This window comes from Melospiza melodia (assembly GCF_035770615.1).
Source record: "Melospiza melodia melodia isolate bMelMel2 chromosome 7 unlocalized genomic scaffold, bMelMel2.pri SUPER_7_unloc_3, whole genome shotgun sequence".
Lineage (NCBI taxonomy): Eukaryota > Metazoa > Chordata > Aves > Passeriformes > Passerellidae > Melospiza > Melospiza melodia.
In genome coordinates this window covers 53,317-72,651 of record NW_026948499.1, presented here as the reverse complement: position 1 = coordinate 72,651, position 19,335 = coordinate 53,317, and the positions used below count along the sequence as shown (strand labels likewise).

General features: G+C 62.7%; 2 protein-coding genes and 2 pseudogenes across 2 annotated transcripts; 1 reads left to right on the top strand and 3 right to left on the bottom strand.

Annotated features, from left to right (window-relative positions):
- Positions 1–416: 416 nt before the first annotated feature.
- LOC134432925 (class II histocompatibility antigen, B-L beta chain-like) lies at positions 417–3,810 on the top strand (annotated as a pseudogene).
- Positions 3,811–4,389: 579 nt separating this feature from the next.
- On the bottom strand, positions 4,390–9,235 carry LOC134432924 (class II histocompatibility antigen, B-L beta chain-like). Its single transcript, XM_063181793.1, has 6 exons — positions 9,125–9,235; positions 8,481–8,810; positions 6,287–6,577; positions 5,578–5,730; positions 5,027–5,222; positions 4,390–4,546 (listed from the first exon to the last, which is right to left on the bottom strand). Exons 1-6 carry the CDS (start codon positions 9,207–9,209, stop codon positions 4,390–4,392), a joined length of 1,212 nt encoding a protein of 403 aa, XP_063037863.1. The 5' UTR covers positions 9,210–9,235.
- Positions 9,236–9,444: 209 nt separating this feature from the next.
- Positions 9,445–14,339, bottom strand: LOC134432923 (class II histocompatibility antigen, B-L beta chain-like; annotated as a pseudogene).
- A 253-nt stretch (positions 14,340–14,592) lies between these two features.
- On the bottom strand, positions 14,593–19,123 carry LOC134432922 (class II histocompatibility antigen, B-L beta chain-like). Its single transcript, XM_063181791.1, has 5 exons — positions 19,014–19,123; positions 18,273–18,542; positions 16,153–16,437; positions 15,500–15,652; positions 14,593–14,867 (listed from the first exon to the last, which is right to left on the bottom strand). The coding sequence occupies exons 1-5, from the start codon at positions 19,096–19,098 to the stop codon at positions 14,593–14,595; spliced, it is 1,068 nt and encodes a 355-aa protein (XP_063037861.1). The 5' UTR covers positions 19,099–19,123.
- Between the last annotated feature and the right edge of the window lie 212 nt (positions 19,124–19,335).

Here is a 19,335-nt window from a genome sequence, read left to right as displayed (position 1 = left end):
CGGCAGCAGCCGGGGGAGGCTCCGCGCTCCGTCCGTGGCGCTCCGGGCACACCGGGCAGGGTCGGTGCCGCTCCCAGGAACGCGGATCCGAACTGGGGGCACTGGGAACGGGGGAGCAGCACCCCAAAAAGCGCTCAGCCAATGGGAGAGCGGAGTTTAATAAGGCCGAGTAGAGGGTGTTGGCGGCTAGAGGGTTAATAAATTGAGCTCGCTAAGAAATTCTGGCGAATCAGAAAAAGGAGCGGCAATGACTCATCAGTTGCTGGGTAGAGGGTCTGGAAATCGGGCTCCAAACTCACCGGCCAATTAGAGAGCGCAAAAATCACTTCGGCCAATTAAAGTGAAGCAAAAAAAAACCCCAACCAATGAAAGCGCAGCCAAAAACCACGCCCGACCAATCAGGGAGCGCGTCCCTCATGACCCCGCGCCGCTCCGGGCTGGTTCCCGCAGTGGAGCGCGGTTGGTTCGGGGCGGCGGTCGCTGGCCATGGGGCTCGGGGCGGCAGCCGGGGCCCTGCTGGTGGCACTGGGGGTGCTGGGAGCCCCCCCGGGTGCGGGCGCGGAGCTCTCGGGTGAGCGGGGGGCGGGAGGCGCTGGGCCAGGGCGGGAGAAGGGGGAAAAGGGGGCGAAGGGGGGAGCCCGGAATGGAGGGGGAGGAGGAGGGGACCCCCCAAAGGGAGAGCGGGAGGGGCTGAGGGGTGGGGGAGGGGAGGGAGGGGTGGGAGAGGGTGGGGAAGGGGGAAAAGGGGAGGGGGGACCCCAAACTGAGCGGGAGGGGGGCTGAGGATTGGGGAATTAGTTGAAAAATGGGGAAATGGGAGCCCAAAAGTGATTGGGGAGCGGGCGGAGGTGGAGGGGAGAGGATGAGGAAGGGAAATGGGGGAAGGGCGGCAAAGAGGAAGCGGCAGCGCGGGCAGGAGGGTCCCGTGGCGGCCGTGGGGCACAGGGGGTGCGGAGTGGGGATCCGGGGTGGGCCCGGAGCTCTGGGGGTGCTGCTGGGGGTGCTGGGGGGGCACCGCTGAGCTGTGTGTGCTGCACTCACAGGGGTGCTCCAGTTCCTGGGAAAGGCCGAGTGTCACTTCATTAACGGCACTGAGAAGGTGAGGTACGTGGAGAGGCAAATCTACAACCGGCAGCTGGATGTGATGTTCGACAGCGACGTGGGGCACTTCGTGGGGTTCACCCCCTATGGGGAGAAACTGGCCCAGCACTGGAACAGCAACCCGGCCATACTGGAGTACAGACGGGCTGCGGTGGACACGTACTGCCGGCACAACTACCCGATTGTTGCCCCGTTCACCGTGGAGCGCCGAGGTGAGCGCGGGGCAGAGCGTGTCCCCTCGGGCCCTGCCCTGCCAGCTACCATCCCAGTCAATCCCAGTCCCTACCAGTCCCTTCCAGAACATTCCCAGACCCTCCCAGTCCATTTCCAATCTATTCCCAGTACATTCCCATTCCATTACCTGTCAATCCCATTCTATTCCCACTCCATTCCCAGTCCATCCCAGGCCTTCCAAGTATATTCCCAGTGCCTCCCAGTCCTTCCCAGTCCATTTCTAGCCCCTCCCAGTCCATCACAGTCCATCTCAGTCCATTCCCAGTACATTCCCAGCTCACTCTCAGACCTCCACCCTCTCTCCCAGTACTCCTCATCCCCTCCCACCTCTCTCAGCGCCATCCCAGTTTCCCATAGCCTATTCCCAATTCATCCCAGTCACTCCCAGCCCCGCCTTGTCTCATCCCAGTGCCATCCCACTCATACTCACCCCATTCCCAGTCCATTCCCCATCCCTCCCAGTTCATTCCCAGTGCCTCCCAGTCCCTCCAAGTGTATTACCAGTCCATCAAGTCCATCCTAGTAACTCCCATTCCATTTCCAGTCAGCCCCAGTCCCTCCCAGTGCCCCTCCCCCGCACGTCCATTTCAGCGACGCGTAAAACCGACGCTTCTCAGCCAATCAGATCGCGTCTGCCAGATGACTCACCTGTTGCCAGGCAGATCCGCAGCGCCGAGTGCCCCGCGCTGGACTCGGCCTCCCAGCGGCGCGCGCTTCATTCCCAGTTCCTCCCAGTGCCACCAAAATCCCTCCCAGTGCCATCCCAGTCCCTCCCAGACCATCTCCAATTCTTCCCCAGTCCCTCCCAGTCCGTTTCCAGTCTCTTCCCAGTTCATGCCCAGTTCACTCTCAGGCCTCACAATCTCTTCCAGTCTATCCCCAGTCCCTCCCAGTCCTCCCCAGTCCCACCCACACCCCACAAATCAATTCCCAGTCTATTCCCAGTTCATTTCCAGACCTCCACCCTCTGTCCCAATACCCCCCATTCCATCCTATCTCAGTACCACCCGAGTCTGTCCCAGTCTATTCCCAGTGCCTCCCAGTACATTGCCATACCATCCCAGTGCCTCCCAATTCTATTCCCAGTCCTTCCAACTCCCTCCAAGCCAATTCCCCGTTGATTTCCAGTTCATTCCCAGTTCATTGCAAGACCACCATGCTCCCTCCCAGTGCCTCCCATCCCCACTCATCTCTACCAATCCCTCCCAATCCAACCTTGTCCATTCCCAATCAATCCCAGTCCATCCCCAGTCTATCCCAGTAGATTTCCAGCCCCTATCCGTCAATTAAAAGTAAAACCCAAGCCTGTTCAGGGCCCAGCCCAATCCATCGCAGTCCATACCACTCCATTCCCATTCCATTCCCAGTTCCTACAAGTCCATTCCCAGTCCCTCCCAGTCCATCTCAGTCCCATCCCAGCCCTCCCCTTCTCTCTCCCAGTGCCCCCCAGCTGATCCCAGTGTGTCCCCGCTCTCTCTCTCTCTCTCTCTGTCTCTCCCAGTGCCCCCCAGCGTGTCCATCTCGCTGGTGCCCGCCTCGAGCTCCCAGCCCGGCCCCGGCCGCCTGCTCTGCTCCGTGATGGATTTCTACCCCGCTGCCATCCAGGTGAGGTGGTTCCAGGGCCAGCAGGAGCTGTCGGAGCACGTGGTGGCCACCGACGTGGTGGCCAACGGGGACTGGACCTACCAGCTGCTGGTGCTGCTGGAAACGCCGCCCCGGCGCGGGCTGAGCTACAGCTGCCAGGTGGAGCACGTCAGCCTGGAGCAGCCGCTGAGGCGGCACTGGGGTACGGGGGAGCCCCTGGGGGCGCTGGCAGAGGCGCTGGGCTGTGCTGGGAGGCACTGGGAGGGAGCTGGACAGAGCCGGGCTGGGAGTGGGAGAGGGGCTGGGGGCTGGGCAAGGGCTGGGCAGGGGTTTGGGGGGTGCTGGGGAGGGTGGGATGGGGTTGGGGGGGGTGCTGGGTGTGACTGGGAGGGAGTTTGGGGGTGCTGGGTGTGACTGGGAGGGAGTTTGGGGGCGCTGGGTGTGACTGGGAGGGAGTTTGGGGGTCCTGGGGCGCTGGGGGCAACTGGGAGGGGGCTGTGGGATGCCGAGAGGGACGGGAAGGGCTTTGGTGGCTCCTGGTGAGGCCCAAAAGGGATCGGGGGGAGGTTTCAGGGGGTCCCGGCTGGGCCGGGGGCCACAGGGAGGGCGCTGGGAGGGGCTGGGGGTGTCGCCGAGAGGTTTTGGGGGCGCTGAGCCCTGCGGACCCCGCAGAGATGCCGCCGGACGCCGGCCGCAGCAAGATGCTGACGGGCATCGGGGGCTTGGTCTTGGGCTCGGTCTTCCTGGCGCTGGGGCTCGGCTTCTACGTGCGCAAGAAGGTGAGGGCGGGTGCCGGGGGCGGCGTGGCCGCCGTGGCGGAGCCCCGTGCGCGCTCCCGCCGGGGCCCCCGGCCCGGTGTCACCCCCTTTTCTCTGCCCGCAGAGCTCCTGAGGCGGCGGCGGCCGCAGCCCCTCCCCGTGGGCTCGGGCCCGGCCGGGACCCCCCGCTCCGTCCCCGCTCCGCTGATCCCGGGGGGGTCCCGTGTCCCCCCCAGCGCCGCTGGCGCTCTGTCCCCGCCCAGTGCCCGCTGCCGGCGCTCCCAATAAAGCTTCCCAGCTGGGCCCGGGGCCGTTTGTTGGGGGGCGCTGGGGAGGGCTCTGGGGGGGCGGGGGGCGATGGGACGGATTGGGGCAAAGGGAGGGGGAGAAAGGGTGGGGGCTGGGCCCGGGGGGGAGCGGGAGGAGCAGGAGGAGGAGGAGGAAGAAGATGAGGAAGGATCGAGGGACGAGGATGAGACGAGGGGAAGTAGGCGGGATTAGGAAGGGGGAGGAGCGGGAGGAGCGATGGAATCGGGGGAGGAGAGGCGAGAGGAAGTGGAGGGGGAGATGAAGAAGAGGCTCAGCAGCAAGAGAAGCAGCGGGAATCCTCCAGCCTTCATCCCGGTGCACGGGGGAAGCCAGGAAGATGTGGAACGCCATGGCCATGTGTGTTCCCAACACGGGGGGCTCTGACCCCGGGGTTCACCCCAGATTATCGAGCGCCGATCCTCCCTCGGCGGATGGAGCAGGAGCCGCGCACGGAGCTGTTCCCGCACCGGGGCACGGCGGCATCCGCGGGCAGGGACCCCTCCCTCGTCCTCATCCATCCCTCTTCCGGGGGGCGATCGGCCACGGGCTCTGCCCGGCAACTGATGAGGCAATCAAACGCTCTGAGCTCTGATTGGCTGCGCCACATCCTGCCTGCGCTGCCATTGGCTGAAGCATTTCCGGGCCGCTGTGGCCCCGGGTTGGGGTTTTTGGGGAGGGGGAACCTTGGGGGGGGATGGTTTGCTGGGGGCGGGATAGAGAGGGGCGGGCTGTGCTGGGCCAGCCAATCAGAGCCGCTGATTTCACATTTATCCAAAATTTTTCGGGATCGAATCTCTTTCACTGGTTTCTGCTCGCATCCATTTGTCACGCTCTCCTTTAGAAACTCAATTTTTTTTGACAAGGGGTAAGGGAAATTAATAGGTATTATTAATATTATATATTAAATTAATACTTTTAAGATGTGGGGACATTTTCATATATTAAAGGAATAATATTACGATAAATAACATTAAAATTTTTTGGTATAATAAATTATTGAAAGATTCCTAACAAGGGCGGACCTCCACCTCTCCGCTCACTGCGGGATGTGGGGAGGGGGCGATGCTGACGGGGCCGGGGGGGGCTGCGGCTCTGCCGTGGGCGTGGAAGCCGCGGGGTTCTGGTGGTGCTGCTCGTCCTCCTTCTCCTCCTCTTCTCTATTTTCCGGTTCCTCCGAATCCCGGCTCCTCCTCCTCTCTCCGGCCCTTCCCCCGTCCCGTCCTCCTCCTCCTCCTCCTCCCGCTCCCCCCGGGCCCAGCCCTCACCCTTTCTCCCCCTCCCTTTGCCCCAATCCGTCCCATCGCCCCCCGCCCCCCCAGAGCCCTCCCCAGCGCCCCCCAACAAACGGCCCCGGGCCCAGCTGGGAAGCTTTATTGGGAGCGCCGGCAGCGGGCACTGGGCGGGGGCAGAGCGCCAGCGGCGCTGGGGGGGACACGGGACCCCCCCGGGATCAGCGGAGCGGGGACGGAGCGGGGGGTCCCGGCCGGGCCCGAGCCCACGGGGAGGGGCTGCGGCCGCCGCCGCCTCAGGAGCTCTGTGGGCAGAGAAAAGGGGGTGACACCGGGCCGGGGGCCCCGGCGGGAGCGCGCACGGGGCTCCGCCACGGCGGCCACGCCGCCCCCGGCACCCGCCCTCACCTTCTTGCGCACGTAGAAGCCGAGCCCCAGCGCCAGGAAGACCGAGCCCAAGACCAAGCCCCCGATGCCCGTCAGCATCTTGCTGCGGCCGGCGTCCGGCGGCATCTCTGGGGGGTCCGCAGGGCTCAGCGCCCCCAAAACCTCTCGGCGACGCCCCCAGCCCCTCCCAGCGCCCTCCTTGTGGCCCCCGCCCCAGCCGGGACCCCCTGAAACCTCCCCCGATCCCTTTTGGGCCTCGACAGGAGCCACCAAAGCCCCTCCCGTCCCTCTCGGCATCCCACAGCCCCGTCCAAGGTGCCCCCCAGCGCCCCAGGACCCCCAAACTCCCTCCCAGTCACACCCAGCGCCCCCAAACTCCCTCCCAGTCACACCCAGCGCCCCCAAACTCCCTCCCAGTCACACCCGGCACCCCCAAACTCCCTCCCAGTCACACCCAGCGCCCCCAAACTCCCTCCCAGTCACACCCAGCGCCCCCAAACTCCCTCCCAGTGCCCACCAGCAACCCCCCAACCCCATCCCACCCTCCCCAGCATCCCCCAAACCCCTGCCAAGCCCTTGCCCAGCCCCCAGCCCCTCTCCCACTCCCAGCCCGGCTCTCTCCAGCTCCCTCCCAGTGCCTCCCAGCACAGCCCAGCGCCTCTGCCAGCGCCCCCAGGGGCTCCCCCGTACCCCAGTGCCGCCTCAGCGGCTGCTCCAGGCTGACGTGCTCCACCTGGCAGCTGTAGCTCAGCCCGCGCCGGGGCGGCGTTTCCAGCAGCACCAGCAGCTGGTAGGTCCAGTCCCCGTTGGCCACCACGTCGGTGGCCACCACGTGCTCCGACAGCTCCTGCTGGCCCTGGAACCACCTCACCTGGATGGCAGCGGGGTAGAAATCCATCACGGAGCAGAGCAGGCGGCCGGGGCCGGGCTGGGAGCTCGAGGCGGGCACCAGCGAGATGGACACGCTGGGGGGCACTGGCAGAGACAGAGAGAGAGAGAGAGAGAGAGAGCGGGGACACACTGGGATCAGCTGGGGGGCACTGGGAGAGAGAGGGGAGGGATGGGCTGGGGAAGGACTGGGGGGGACTGGGACGGACTGGGAAGGAACCGAGAGGGACTGGGAATGGAATGGGAAGGATTTGGAGGAAATGGGAATGGAATGGGGGTGAGTGGGAATGGACTGGGAATGGACTGGTGGCACTGGGAGGAACTGGGAATGGAGTGGTAGGAACTGGGATGGATCGGGCTGGACCAGGAATGGACTGGGGGGTGACTTGAAATTGCCTGAGAGAGGCTGGGAATCTACTGGGGTGGACTGGGGATGGACTGGGATGGACTCTGGATAGAAAGGTGTGGACTGGATTGAACTGGAAATGGATTGGGACGGACTGGTGTGGATTGGGAAGGTCTGGGAGAGGTGAGTGTGGATGGGGTTCACTGGGAGTGAGCATGGACTTCTGGGAATTAACTGGGAATGAACAGGAAATCAACTGGGAATTGGCTTTGAAGGAGTTGGAAGGACTGGGAATAGCATTGGGAGGGACTGGGATGGACTGGGAATAGACTGGGATAGACTTGGGTGGTACTGAGAGAAGTGGGAGGGGATGGGGGGTACTGAGACAGAGGGTGGAGGTCTGAAAATAAAAAGGGAATCAATGGGAATAGATTGGGAATAGATTTGGAGGGTCTGAATGAGACTGGGAGGGACTGGGAATGAACTGGGGTGGACTGGGAGGGAGTGGGATTTATTGGGTTGGCACTGAGAGAAATGGGACGGAATGGGGGGAACTGGAAGAGAAGGTGGAAGTCTAAGAAGAACTGGGAACAGACTTGAAACGGACTGGGAGGGACTGGGGAGGAATTGGAGATGGTCTGGGAGGGACTGGGATGGCACTGGGAGGGATCTTGGTGGCACTGGGAGGAACAGGGAATGAAGCGCGCGCCGCTGGGGGCCGAGTCCAGCGCGGGGCACTCGGCGCTGCGGATCTGCCTGGCAACAGGTGAGTCATCAGAGAGGCGCGATCTGATTGGGTGAAAAGCGTCAGCTTCACGTGTCGCTGAAATGGACGCGCGAGGGGGCACTGGGAGGGACTGGGGCTGACTGGAATGGACTGGGATCGAATGGAAACGGTCTGGGATGGACTGGGGTGGACTTGATGGACTGGGAATACACTTGGAGAGACTGGGAGGCACTGGGAATGAACTGGGAAGGATGGGAATGGGCTGGCAATGGGTTGAATATGAGTGGATGGCACAGGGTTGGACTGGGAATGAACGGGGATATACTGGGAAAGGACTAGGAGAGACTGGGATGGACTGGGAATAGACTGGGAGGAACTGGGTTGGCACTGAGAGTGGTGGGAGGGGATGGGGGTTACTGTGAGAGTGAGTGGAGATATGAGATTTAACTGGGATTGAACTGGGAACTGACTGGGAATTTAGTTGGAGGGGCTCGGAGGGATATGGACAGACTGGAAGGAACTGGGAAGGACTGGAGTGGCACTGACAAAGGCGGCAGGGGCGTTCAGCACTGGGACAGAGCGAGGAAGTCGGAGAGTGAACTGGGAATGGAATTGATATGGACTAGGAAGAAACTGGGAAAGACTCGGAGGGACTGGGATGGGATGTGAATGGATTAGGATGAACTGGGAATGGACTGGGAGGGAGTAGGAAAGGACTGGAGGGATCGGGAGAGAGTGGGATAGACTGGGATGGAATGGGAATGGCCAGGGAATGGACTGGGATGGTCTTGGAGGGGAATGGGAATGGACTGGGAAGGTCTGGGAATATACTGGAAGGGACTGGTAGGGACTGGGATTGACTGGGATGGTCACTGGCAGGGCAGGGCCCGAGGGGACACGCTCTGCCCCGTGCTCACCTCGGCGCTCCGTGATGAACGGGCGGGACACCTCGTAGTTGTGCCGGCAGTACGTGTCCACCGCAGCGCGGATGTCCTCCATTTTGGCCGGGTTGCTGTTCCAGTGCTTGGCATTCCTCTCCCCAAAGGGGGTGAACCCCACGAAGTGCCCCACGTCGCTGTCAAACATCACATCCTGCACCCGGTTGTAGATGTACCTCTCCACGTACCTCACCTTCTCCGTGCCGTTAATGAAGTAACACTCGAACTTTAACATCTCCAGGAACACCCCTGTGAGTGCAGCACACAGCTCAGCGGTGCCCCCCAGCACCCCCAGCAGCACCTCCAGAGCTCCGGGCCCACCCCGGATCCCCACTCCGCACCCCCTGTGCCCCACGGCCGCCATGGAACCCTCCTGCCCGCGCTGCCGCTTCCTCTTTGCCGCCCCTTCCCCCATTTCCCCTTCCTCATCCTCTCCCCTCCCACCTCCGCCCGCTCCCCAATCACTTTTGGGCTCCCATTTCCCCATTTTTCACCCTGTCACACCAAATTCCCACCAGTTTTTTACCATCCCGAGCCCCCTCGGGCTCGGTTTTGGAGTCCCCCCTTCGCCCCCTTTTCCCCCTTCTCCCGCCCTGGCCCAGCGCCTCCCGCCCCCCGCTCACCCGAGAGCTCCGCGCCCGCACCCGGGGGGGCTCCCAGCACCCCCAGTGCCACCAGCAGGGCCCCGGCTGCCGCCCCGAGCCCCATGGCCAGCGACCGCCGCCCCGAACCAACCGCGCTCCACTGCGGGAACCAGCCCGGAGCGGCGCGGGGTCATGAGGGACGCGCTCCCTGATTGGTCGGGCGTGGTTTTTGGCAGCGCTTTCATTGGTTGGGGTTTTTTTTGGCCTCTCTTTAATTGGCCGAAGTGATTTTTGCGCTCTCTAATTGGCCGGTTCGTTTGGAGCCCGATTTCCAGACCCTCTACCCAGCAACTGATGACTCATTTCCGCTCCTTTTTCTGATTCGCCAGAATTTCTGAGGGAGCTCAATTTATTAACCCTCTACCCGCCAACACCCTCCGCCCGGCCGCATTAAACTCCGCTCTCCCATTGGCTGAGAGCTTTTTGGGGTGCTGCTCCCCCGTTCCCGGTGCCCCCAGTTCGGATCCGCGTTCCTGGGAGCGGCACCGACCCTGCCCGGTGTGCCCGGAGCGCCACGGACGGAGCGCGGAGCCTCCCCCGGCTGCTGCCGCTGCTGGCCCTGACCCTGACCCCGATTCTGGGGATCCATAGGGGGTTTGGGAGGTGGGTCCCGGATTTGGGCTTGGCTGGAATTTTCTGTTCGGATCTCGTTGTTCAGCATAGCTTTAGAAATACAATTATATTAAAAATGGAGTCAAGAAAATTGCTTACTACTATTTAAAATATACTAAAATTATGGAAACCTAAACTCTATTATGCTAACTTTTCTTATAATACTAACTTCTTTATTTATGTCTTCTTTTAAATTTTTAAATTATTAACTAAAATTAATCCCGTTCGGGTCGTCCTCTTCCGGCTGCTCCTCTTCCTCTCTCCTTCCTCTTCCGCTTGCTCCTCCTCCTTTCTCCCTCCGCTTGCTCCTTTTCTCGGTCCCTCCTCCTCCTCCTCCTCCTCCCGCTCCCCCCGGGCCCAGCCCCCACCCTTTCTCCCCCTCCCTTTGCCCCAATCCGTCCCATCGCCCCCCGCCCCCCCAGACCCCTCCCCAGCGCCCCCCAACAAACGGCCCCGGGCCCAGCTGGGAAGCTTTATTGGGAGCGCCGGCAGCGGGCACTGGGCGGGGGCAGAGCGCCAGCGGCGCTGGGGGGGACACGGGACCCCCCCGGGATCAGCGGAGCGGGGACGGAGCGGGGGGTCCCGGCCGGGCCCGAGCCCACGGGGAGGGGCTGCGGCCGCCGCCGCCTCAGGAGCTCTGTGGGCAGAGAAAAGGGGGTGACACCGGGCCGGGGGCCCCGGCGGGAGCGCGCACGGGGCTCCGCCACGGCGGCCACGCCGCCCCCGGCACCCGCCCTCACCTTCTTGCGCACGTAGAAGCCGAGCCCCAGCGCCACGAAGACCGAGCCCAAGACCAAGCCCCCGATGCCCGTCAGCATCTTGCTGCGGCCGGCGTCCGGCGGCATCTCTGCGGGGTCCGCAGGGCTCAGCGCCACCAAAACCTCTCGGCGACACCCCCAGCCCCTCCCGGCGCCCTCCCTGTGGCCCCCGGCCCAGCCGGGACCCCCTGAAACCTCCCCCCGATCCCTTTTGGGCCTCGACAGGAGCCACCAAAGCCCCTCCCGTCCCTCTCGGCATCCCACAGCCCCCTCCCAGTTGCCCCCCAGCGCCCCAGGACCCCAAAACTCCCTCCCAGTCACACCCAGCGCCCCCAAACTCCCTCCCAGTCACACCCAGCGCCCCCAAACTCCCTCCCAGTGCCCACCAGCACCCCCAAACTCCCTCCCAGTCACACCCAGCGCCCCCAAACTCCCTCCCAGTCACACCCAGCACCCCCAAACTCCCTCTCAGTCACACCCAGCGCCCCCAAACTCCCTCCCAGTGCCCACCAGCACCCCCCCAACCCCATCCCACCCTCCCCAGCATCCCCCAAACCCCTGCCCAGCCCTTGCCCAGCCCCCAGCCCCTCTCCCACTCCCAGCCCGGCTCTCTCCAGCTCCCTCCCAGTGCCTCCCAGCACAGCCCAGCGCCTCTGCCAGCGCCCCCAGGGGCTCCCCCGTACCCCAGTGCCGCCTCAGCGGCTGCTCCAGGCTGACGTGCTCCACCTGGCAGCTGTAGCTCAGCCCGCGCCGGGGCGGCGTTTCCAGCAGCACCAGCAGCTGGTAGGTCCAGTCCCCGTTGGCCACCACGTCGGTGGCCACCACGTGCTCCGACAGCTCCTGCTGGCCCTGGAACCACCTCACCTGGATGGCAGCGGGGTAGAAATCCATCACGGAGCAGAGCAGGCGGCCGGGGCCGGGCTGGGAGCTCGAGGCGGGCACCAGCGAGATGGACACGCTGGGGGGCACTGGCAGAGACAGAGAGAGAGAGAGAGAGAGAGCGGGGACACACTGGGATCAACTGGGGGGCACTGGGAGAGAGAGGGGAGGGCTGGGGTGTGGAGGGCCTGGGAATGGACTGGGAGGGACTGGGAATGGAGTGGGAGGGACTGGGAATGGAATGGGAGGGGCAGGGGTGGCACTGAGAAAGGTGAGAGGAGATTGGAGGGGCACTGGGAAAGATGGTGAAGGTCTGGGAGTGAATTGGGAATAGACTGGGAATAGATTTCGAGGGTCTGGATGAGACTGGGATGGACTTGGAGGGATTGGGAATGAATTGAGGTGGGCTGGGGAGGGACTGGTAATGGACTGGGAGGGACTGGGTGATGCTGGGAACGAGTGAGAATGAACTGGCAGGGACTGGGAAGGGACTGGGGATGGAGTAGGATGGATTGGGGATGGACTGGTGTGGACTGGGATGAACTGGGAATGGATTGGGATGGACAGGTGTGGATTGGGATGGTCTGGGAGAGGTGAATGTCGATGGGGAGAACTGGGAGTGAGCATGGACTTCTGGGAATGAACTGGGACTTCGTTTGGAGGGAGTTGGAAGGACTGGGAATAGCATTGGGAGGGACTGAGATGCACAGGGAATATACTGGGAGGCACTGGGAATAGACTGGGACAGACTTGGGCGGTACTGTGAGAACTGGGAGGGGATGGGGGGTACTGGGACAGAAGGTGGAGGTCTGGAAATAAATTTGGAATGAACTGGGAATAGACTGGGAATTGATTTGGAGTGTCTGGATGAGACTGGGAGGGACTGGGAATGAGCTGGGGTGGACTGGGAGGGACTGGGATTTATTTGGTTGGCACTGAGAGAGATGGGAGGGAATGGGGGGAACTGGGAGGGAGGGTGGAGGTCTGAGAGTGAACTGGGAATGAACTGGGAACAGACTGGAAATGGACTGGGAGGGACTGAGGAGGAATTGCAGATGGTCTGGGAGGGACTGGAATGGCACTGGGAGGGATTTTGGTGGCACTGGGAGGAACTGGGAATGAAGCGCGCGGTACTGGGAGGCCGAGTCCAGCGCGGGGCACTCGGCGCTGCGGGTCTGCCTGGCAACAGGTGAGTCATGGGAAAGACCAGATCTGATTGGCTAGGAAGCCTCAGCTTCACGCGTCGCTGAAATGGACGCGAGGGGGGGCACTGGGAGGGACTGGGGCTGACAGGAAATAGACTGGGATGGACTGGGGTGGACTTGATGGACTGGGAATACACTTGGAGGGACTGGGAGGCACTGGGAATGAACTGGGAGGGATTGGAATGGGATGGGAATGGGCTGGATATGAGTGGGATGGCACAGGGTTGGACTGGGAATGAACGGGGATGGATTGGGAAAGGACTCGGAGCGACTGGGATGGACTGGGAATAGACTGAGAGGAACTGGGTTAGCACTGACAGTGGTCGGAGGCCATGGGTGTTACTGGGAGAGCAGGTGGAGGTCTGAAAGTAAACTGGGAATGGAGTGGGAATAGACTGGGAATGAGTTGAAGGGGCTGGGTGGGAGCAGGATGGACTGGGAGGCACTGGGAATGGCCTGGAGTGGTACTGAGAAAGATGGAAGGGGAACTTGGCACTGGGAGAGAGGTTGGAAGTCAGAGAGTGAAATGGGAATGAAATGGGAATAGATTGAGAGGGACTGGGATGGACTGGAAGGGACTGGGAGGGATTCAAGAAGGACTTGGGATGGATTGGGACAAACTGGAAATGGAGTGGGAGGGACTAGGAATAGACTGGAAGGATTGGGATGGACTGAGAGGGACTGGGAGAGACTGGGAGAGAGAGGTATAGACTAGGATGAATTGAAAATGCAGTGGGAATGGACTGGGAGGGTCTGGGAATATACTGGAAGGGACTGGTAGGGACTGGGAGTGACTGGGATGGTCACTGGCAGGGCAGGGCCCGAGGGGACACGCTCTGCCCCGCGCTCACCTCGGCGCTCCACACTGAACGGGGCATCAAGCTCGTAGTTGTGCCGGCAGACCGTGTCCACCTCAGCCCGTCTGCCTTCCAGTATGGCCGGGTTGCTGTTCCAGTACTGGGCCTGTTTCTCCCCAAAGGGGGTAAACCCCACGAAGTGCCCCACGTCGCTGTCGAACATCAGGTGCTGCACCCGGTTGTAGACGCACCTCTGCACCAACCTCACCTTCTCCGTGCCGTTAATGAAGTGACACTCGTACTGTACCAGCTCCTGGAACACCCCTGTGAGTGCGGGACACAGCTCAGCAGTGCCCCCCCAGCACCCCCAGCAGCACCCCCAGAGCTCCGGGCCCACCCCGGATCCCCACTCCGCACCCCCTGTGCCCCACGGCCGCCACGGGACCCTCCTGCCCGCGCTGCCGCTTCCTCTTTGCCGCCCTTCCCCCATTTCCCCTTCCTCATCCTCTCCCCTCCCACCTCCGCCCGCTCCCCAAATCACTTTTGGGCTCCCATTTCCCCATTTCCCCACTAATCCCCCAATCCCCAGCCCCCTCCCGCTCAGTTTTGGGGTCCCCCCTCCCCTTTTCCCCCCTTCCCCACCCCTCCCTCCCCTCCCCCACCCCTCAGCCCCTCCCGCTCTCCCTTTGGGGGGTCCCCTCCTCCTCCCCCTCCATTCCGGGCTCCCCCCTTCGCCCCCTTTTCCCCCTTCTCCCGCCCTGGCCCAGCGCCTCCCGCCCCCCGCTCACCCGAGAGCTCCGCGCCCGCACCCGGGGGGGCTCCCAGCACCCCCAGTGCCACCAGCAGGGCCCCGGCTGCCGCCCCGAGCCCCATGGCCAGCGACCGCCGCCCCGAACCAACCGCGCTCCACTGCGGGAACCAGCCCGGAGCGGCGCGGGGTCATGAGGGACGCGCTCCCTGATTGGTCGGGCGTGGTTTTTGGCAGCGGTTTTATTGGTTGAGCTTTTTTTTGGCCTCTCTTTAATTGGCCGAAATGATTTTTGCGCTCTCTAATTGGCCGGTTCGTTTGGAGCCCGATTTCCAGACCCTCTACCCAGCAACTGATGACTCTTTTCCGCTCCTTTTTCTGATTCGCCAGAATTTCTTAGCGATCTCAATTTCTTAACCCTCTACCCGCCAACACCCTCTACCCGGCCTCATTCAACTCCGCTCTCCCATTGGCTGAGCGTTTTTTGGGGTGCTGCTCCCCCGTTCCCAGTGCCCCCAGTTCGGATCCGCGTTCCTGGGAGCAGCACCGACCCTGCCCGGTGTGCCCGGAGCGCCACGGACGGAGCGCGGAGCCTCCCCCGGCTGCTGCCGCTGCTGGCCCTGACCCTGCCCCCGATTTTGGGGGCCCAAGGTGGGGTTTTGGGGGGGTCCCGGTTCTGGGAACCGTTGGAATTTTTTGTTCGGATCCCTTTGTCCCGCTCCGCTTTCGAAACAGAGTTTTAGAAACAACGGTGTAAAGGAAATTACTTACTACTAATTAAGTTATATTAAAGTTGTGTAAAACTAAATCCTATCAAAGTAATTTTTACTATAATACCAAATTTTGTATTTATTATTTGTATGAAGTATGGAAAATATTATCTAGATCAAATCCGATTCGGGTCGTCCTCCTCCGCCCGGTAGACTTCATCTGTCCGTCTTTTTCCTTGGGGTTCCTCCTCTTCCCTCATCCTTTCTAATCCCTCCTCCTCCTCCTCCTCCTCCCGCTCCCCCCGGGCCCAGCCCCCACCCTTTCTCCCCCTCCCTTTGCCCCAATCCGTCCCATCGCCCCCCGCCCCCCCAGACCCCTCCCCAGCGCCCCCCAACAGACGGCCCCGGGCCCAGCTGGGAAGCTTTATTGGGAGCGCCGGCAGCGGGCACTGGGCGGGGGCAGAGCGCCAGCGGCGCTGGGGGGGACACGGGACCCCCCCGGGATCAGCGGAGCGGGGACGGAGCGGGGGGTCCCGGCCGGGCCCGAGCCCACGGGGAGGGGCTGCGGCCGCCGCCGCCTCAGGAGCTCTGTGGGCAGAGAAAAGGGGGTGACACCGGGCCGGGGGCCCCGGCGGGAGCGCGCACGGGGCTCCGCCACGGCGGCCACGCCGCCCCCGGCACCCGCCCTCACCTTCTTGCGCACGTAGAAGCCGAGCCCCAGCGCCACGAAGACCGAGCCCAAGACCAAGCCCCCGATGCCCGTCAGCATCTTGCTGCGGCCGGCGTCCGGCGGCATCTCTGCGGGGTCCGCAGGGCTCAGCGCCCCCAAAACCTCTCGGCGACACCCCCAGCCCCTCCCAGCGCCCTCCCTGTGGCCCCCGGCCCAGCCAGGACCCCCTGAAACCTCCCCCGATCCCTTTTGGGCCTCAACAAGAGCCACCAAAGCCCCTCCCCTCCCTCTCGGCATCCCACAGCCCCTTCCCAGTTGCCCCCCAGCGCCCCAGGAGCCCCAAACTCCCTCCCAGTCACAACAAGCACCCCCCAATTCCCTCCCAGTCACACCCAGCACCCCCAAACTCCCTCCCAGTCACACCCAGCACCCCCAAACTCCCTCCCAGTGCCCACCAGCACCCCCCCAACCCCATCCCACCCTCCCCAGCATCCCCCAAACCCCTGCCCAGCCCTTGCCCAGCCCCCAGCCCCTCTCCCACTCCCAGCCCGGCTCTCTCCAGCTCCCTCCCAGTGCCTCCCAGCACAGCCCAGCGCCTCTGCCAGCGCCCCCAGGGGCTCCCCCGTACCCCAGTGCCGCCTCAGCGGCTGCTCCAGGCTGACGTGCTCCACCTGGCAGCTGTAGCTCAGCCCGCGCCGGGGCGGCGTTTCCAGCAGCACCAGCAGCTGGTAGGTCCAGTCCCCGTTGGCCACCACGTCGGTGGCCACCACGTGCTCCGACAGCTCCTGCTGGCCCTGGAACCACCTCACCTGGATGGCAGCGGGGTAGAAATCCATCACGGAGCAGAGCAGGCGGCCGGGGCCGGGCTGGGAGCTCGAGGCGGGCACCAGCGAGATGGACACGCTGGGGGGCACTGCCAGAGACAGAGAGAGAGAGAGAGAGCGGGGACACACTGGGATCAGCTGGGGGGCACTGGGAGAGAGAGGGGAGGGCTGGGCTGGGCACTGAGATGGACTGGGAGGGACTGGGAATGGACTTGTAGGAACTGAGAATGGAATGGGAATGGACTGGGAATGGACTGGGATGGATTGCGCTGTGCCCGGAACAGACTTGGGGTTTACTTTTAATTGACGGATAGGGGCTGGAAATCTACTGGGGTAGACTGGGGATGGACTGGGATTGATTTGGAATGGACAAGGGTGGACTGGGAGGGACTGGAAGTGGATTGGGAGGGACTGGTAGAGATGAGTGGGGATGGGAGGCACTGGGAGGGAGCATGGCGGTCTTGCAATGAACTGGGAATGAACTGGAAATCAAGAGGGATTTAGCTTGTAGGGCATTTGATGGACTGGGAATATCATTGGGAGGCACTGGGAATATACTGGGAGGCACTGGGAATAGACTGGGAGGCACTGGGAATAGACTGGGACAGACTTGGGTGCTACTGAGAGAGATGGGATGGAATGGAGGGTACTGGGACAGAAGGTGGAGGTCTGGAAATAAACTGAAAATGAACTGGGAATAGACTGAGCATTGATTTGGAGGAGCTGTGTGGGACTGGGAAGGACTGGGAGGAACTGGGAAAGAACTGGAGTGAAGTGGGAGGGACTGGGATTTATTGGGTTCGCACTGAGAGAGATGGGAGGCAATGGGGGGAACTGGGAAACAGGCGGGAGGTCTAAAAGTGACCTGGGAATGAACTGGGAAGAGACTGGAAATGGACTGGGAGGGACTGGGGAGGAATTGGAGATGGTCTGGGAGGGGCTGGGATGGCACTGGGAGGGATTTTGGTGGCACTGGGAGGAACTGGGAATGAAGCGCGCGGCGCTGGGAGGCCGAGTCCAGCGCGGGGCACTCGGCGCTGCGGGTCTGCCTGGCAACAGGTGAGTCATCAGAGAGGCGCGATCTGATTGGCTGAGAAGCGTCTGCTTCACGCGTCGCTGAAATGGACGCGCGGGGGGGCACTGGGAGGGAGTGGAGCTGACTGGAAATGGACTGGGATGGACTGGAGACGGACTGGGATGGACTGGGCTGGACTTGATGGACTGGGAATACACTTGGACGGACTGGGAGGCACTGGGAATGAACTGGCTGGGATGGGAAATTGACTGGGCATGGGCTGAGTATAAGTGAGATGGCACTGGGATGGCACAAGGCGGCACTGGGAATGAACTTTGATGGACTGGGAAAGGACTGGGAGCGAGTGGAATGGACTGGGAGGAACTGAGGGTCACTGAAAAAGGTGGGACGGGATGGGGGTTACTGGGAGTGTGGGTGGAGGTCGGAGAGTGAACTGGGAATGAGCTGGAAATAAACTGGGAATTGAGTTGCAGGAGCTGGGTGGGACTGGGACAAACTGGGAGGAACTAGGAATAACGAGAGGGGCACTGAGACAGATGGCAGGGAGACTTGGCACTGGGATAGTGGGTAGAAGTAGGAGAGCGAACTGGGAATAGACTGTGAAGGATTAGGATGGACTGGAAATGGACTAGAAATGGACTGGCAATGGGCTGGGAGAAACTGGGAAGATTGGGATTGACTGGAGGGATTGGGATGGACTGAGAGGGACTGAGAGAGAGTGGGATAGACTGAAATGTACCGGGAATGGACTGAGATGGACCGGCGTGGACTGGAAATGGACGGGGAGGTTCTGGCAATATACTGGAAGGGACTGGTAGGGACGGGGATTGACTGGGATGGTCACTGGCAGGGCAGGGCCCGAGGGGACACGCTCTGCCCCGTGCTCACCTCGGCGCTCCGTGATGAACGGGCGGGACACCTCGTAGTTGTGCCGGCAGTACGTGTCCACCTGAGCCCGTTTGTGCTCCAGTATGGCCGGGTCGCTGTTCCAGTACTTGGCATTCATCTCCCCAAAGGGGGTGAACCCCACCCACAGCCCCACGTCGCTGTCGAACATCGCGTACTGCTCCCGGTTGTAGATTTGCCTCTGCACGAACCTTACATTCTCCGTGCCGTTAATGAAGTAACACTCGGCCTTTAGCATGTACTGGAACACCCCTGTCAGTGCAGCACACAGCTCAGCGGTGCCCCCCCAGCACCCCCAGCAGCACCCCCAGAGCTCCGGGCCCACCCCGGATCCCCACTCCGCACCCCCTGTGCCCCACGGCCGCCATGGGACCCTCCTGCCCGCGCTGCCGCTTCCTCTTTGCCGCCCTTCCCCCATTTCCCCTTCCTCATCCTCTCCCCTCCCACCTCCGCCCGCTCCCCAAATCACTTTTGGGCTCCCATTTCCCCATTTTCCCACTAATCCCCCAATCCCCAGCCCCCTCCCCCTCAATTTGGGTCCCCCCTCCCTTTTCCCCCTTCCCCACCCTCTCCCACCCCTCCCTCCCCTCCCCCCACCCCTCAGCCCCTCCCGCTCTCCCTTTGGGGGGTCCCCTCCTCCTCCCCCTCCATTCCGGGCTCCCCCCTTCGCCCCATTTTCCCCCTTCTCCCGCCCTGGCCCAGCGCCTCCCGCCCCCCGCTCACCCGAGAGCTCCGCGCCCGCACCCGGGGGGGCTCCCAGCACCCCCAGTGCCACCAGCAGGGCCCCGGCTGCCGCCCCGAGCCCCATGGCCAGCGACCGCCGCCCCGAACCAACCGCGCTCCACTGCGGGAACCAGCCCGGAGCGGCGCGGGGTCATGAGGGACGCGCTCCCTGATTGGTCGGGCGTGGTTTTTGGCAGCGCTTTCATTGGTTGGGGTTTTTTTTTGCTTCACTTTAATTGGCCGAAGTGATTTTTGCGCTCTCTAATTGGCCGGTCAGTTTGGAGCCCGATTTCCAGACCCTCTACCCAGCAACTGATGACTC

What these genes read in the sequence shown, in the direction of transcription:
- LOC134432922 (XM_063181791.1), bottom strand. Translation starts at nt 19,098, where the DNA reads ATGGGGCTCGGGGCGGCAGCCGGGGCCCTGCTGGTGGCACTGGGGGTG. An exon ending in TGCGGGCGCGGAGCTCTCGG is followed by an intron (nt 18,543 to 19,013) that starts GTGAGCGGGGGG and finishes CTGCACTGACAG; the next exon opens with GGGTGTTCCAGTACATGCTA. An exon ending in GTTCATCACGGAGCGCCGAG is followed by an intron (nt 16,438 to 18,272) that starts GTGAGCACGGGG and finishes TGTCTCTGGCAG; the next exon opens with TGCCCCCCAGCGTGTCCATC.
- LOC134432924 (XM_063181793.1), bottom strand. Translation starts at nt 9,209, where the DNA reads ATGGGGCTCGGGGCGGCAGCCGGGGCCCTGCTGGTGGCACTGGGGGTG. An exon ending in GTTCATCACGGAGCGCCGAG is followed by an intron (nt 6,578 to 8,480) that starts GTGAGCACGGGG and finishes TGTCTCTGCCAG; the next exon opens with TGCCCCCCAGCGTGTCCATC. An exon ending in GAGGCGGCACTGGGGTACGG is followed by an intron (nt 5,731 to 6,286) that starts GGGAGCCCCTGG and finishes CGGACCCCCCAG; the next exon opens with AGATGCCGCCGGACGCCGGC.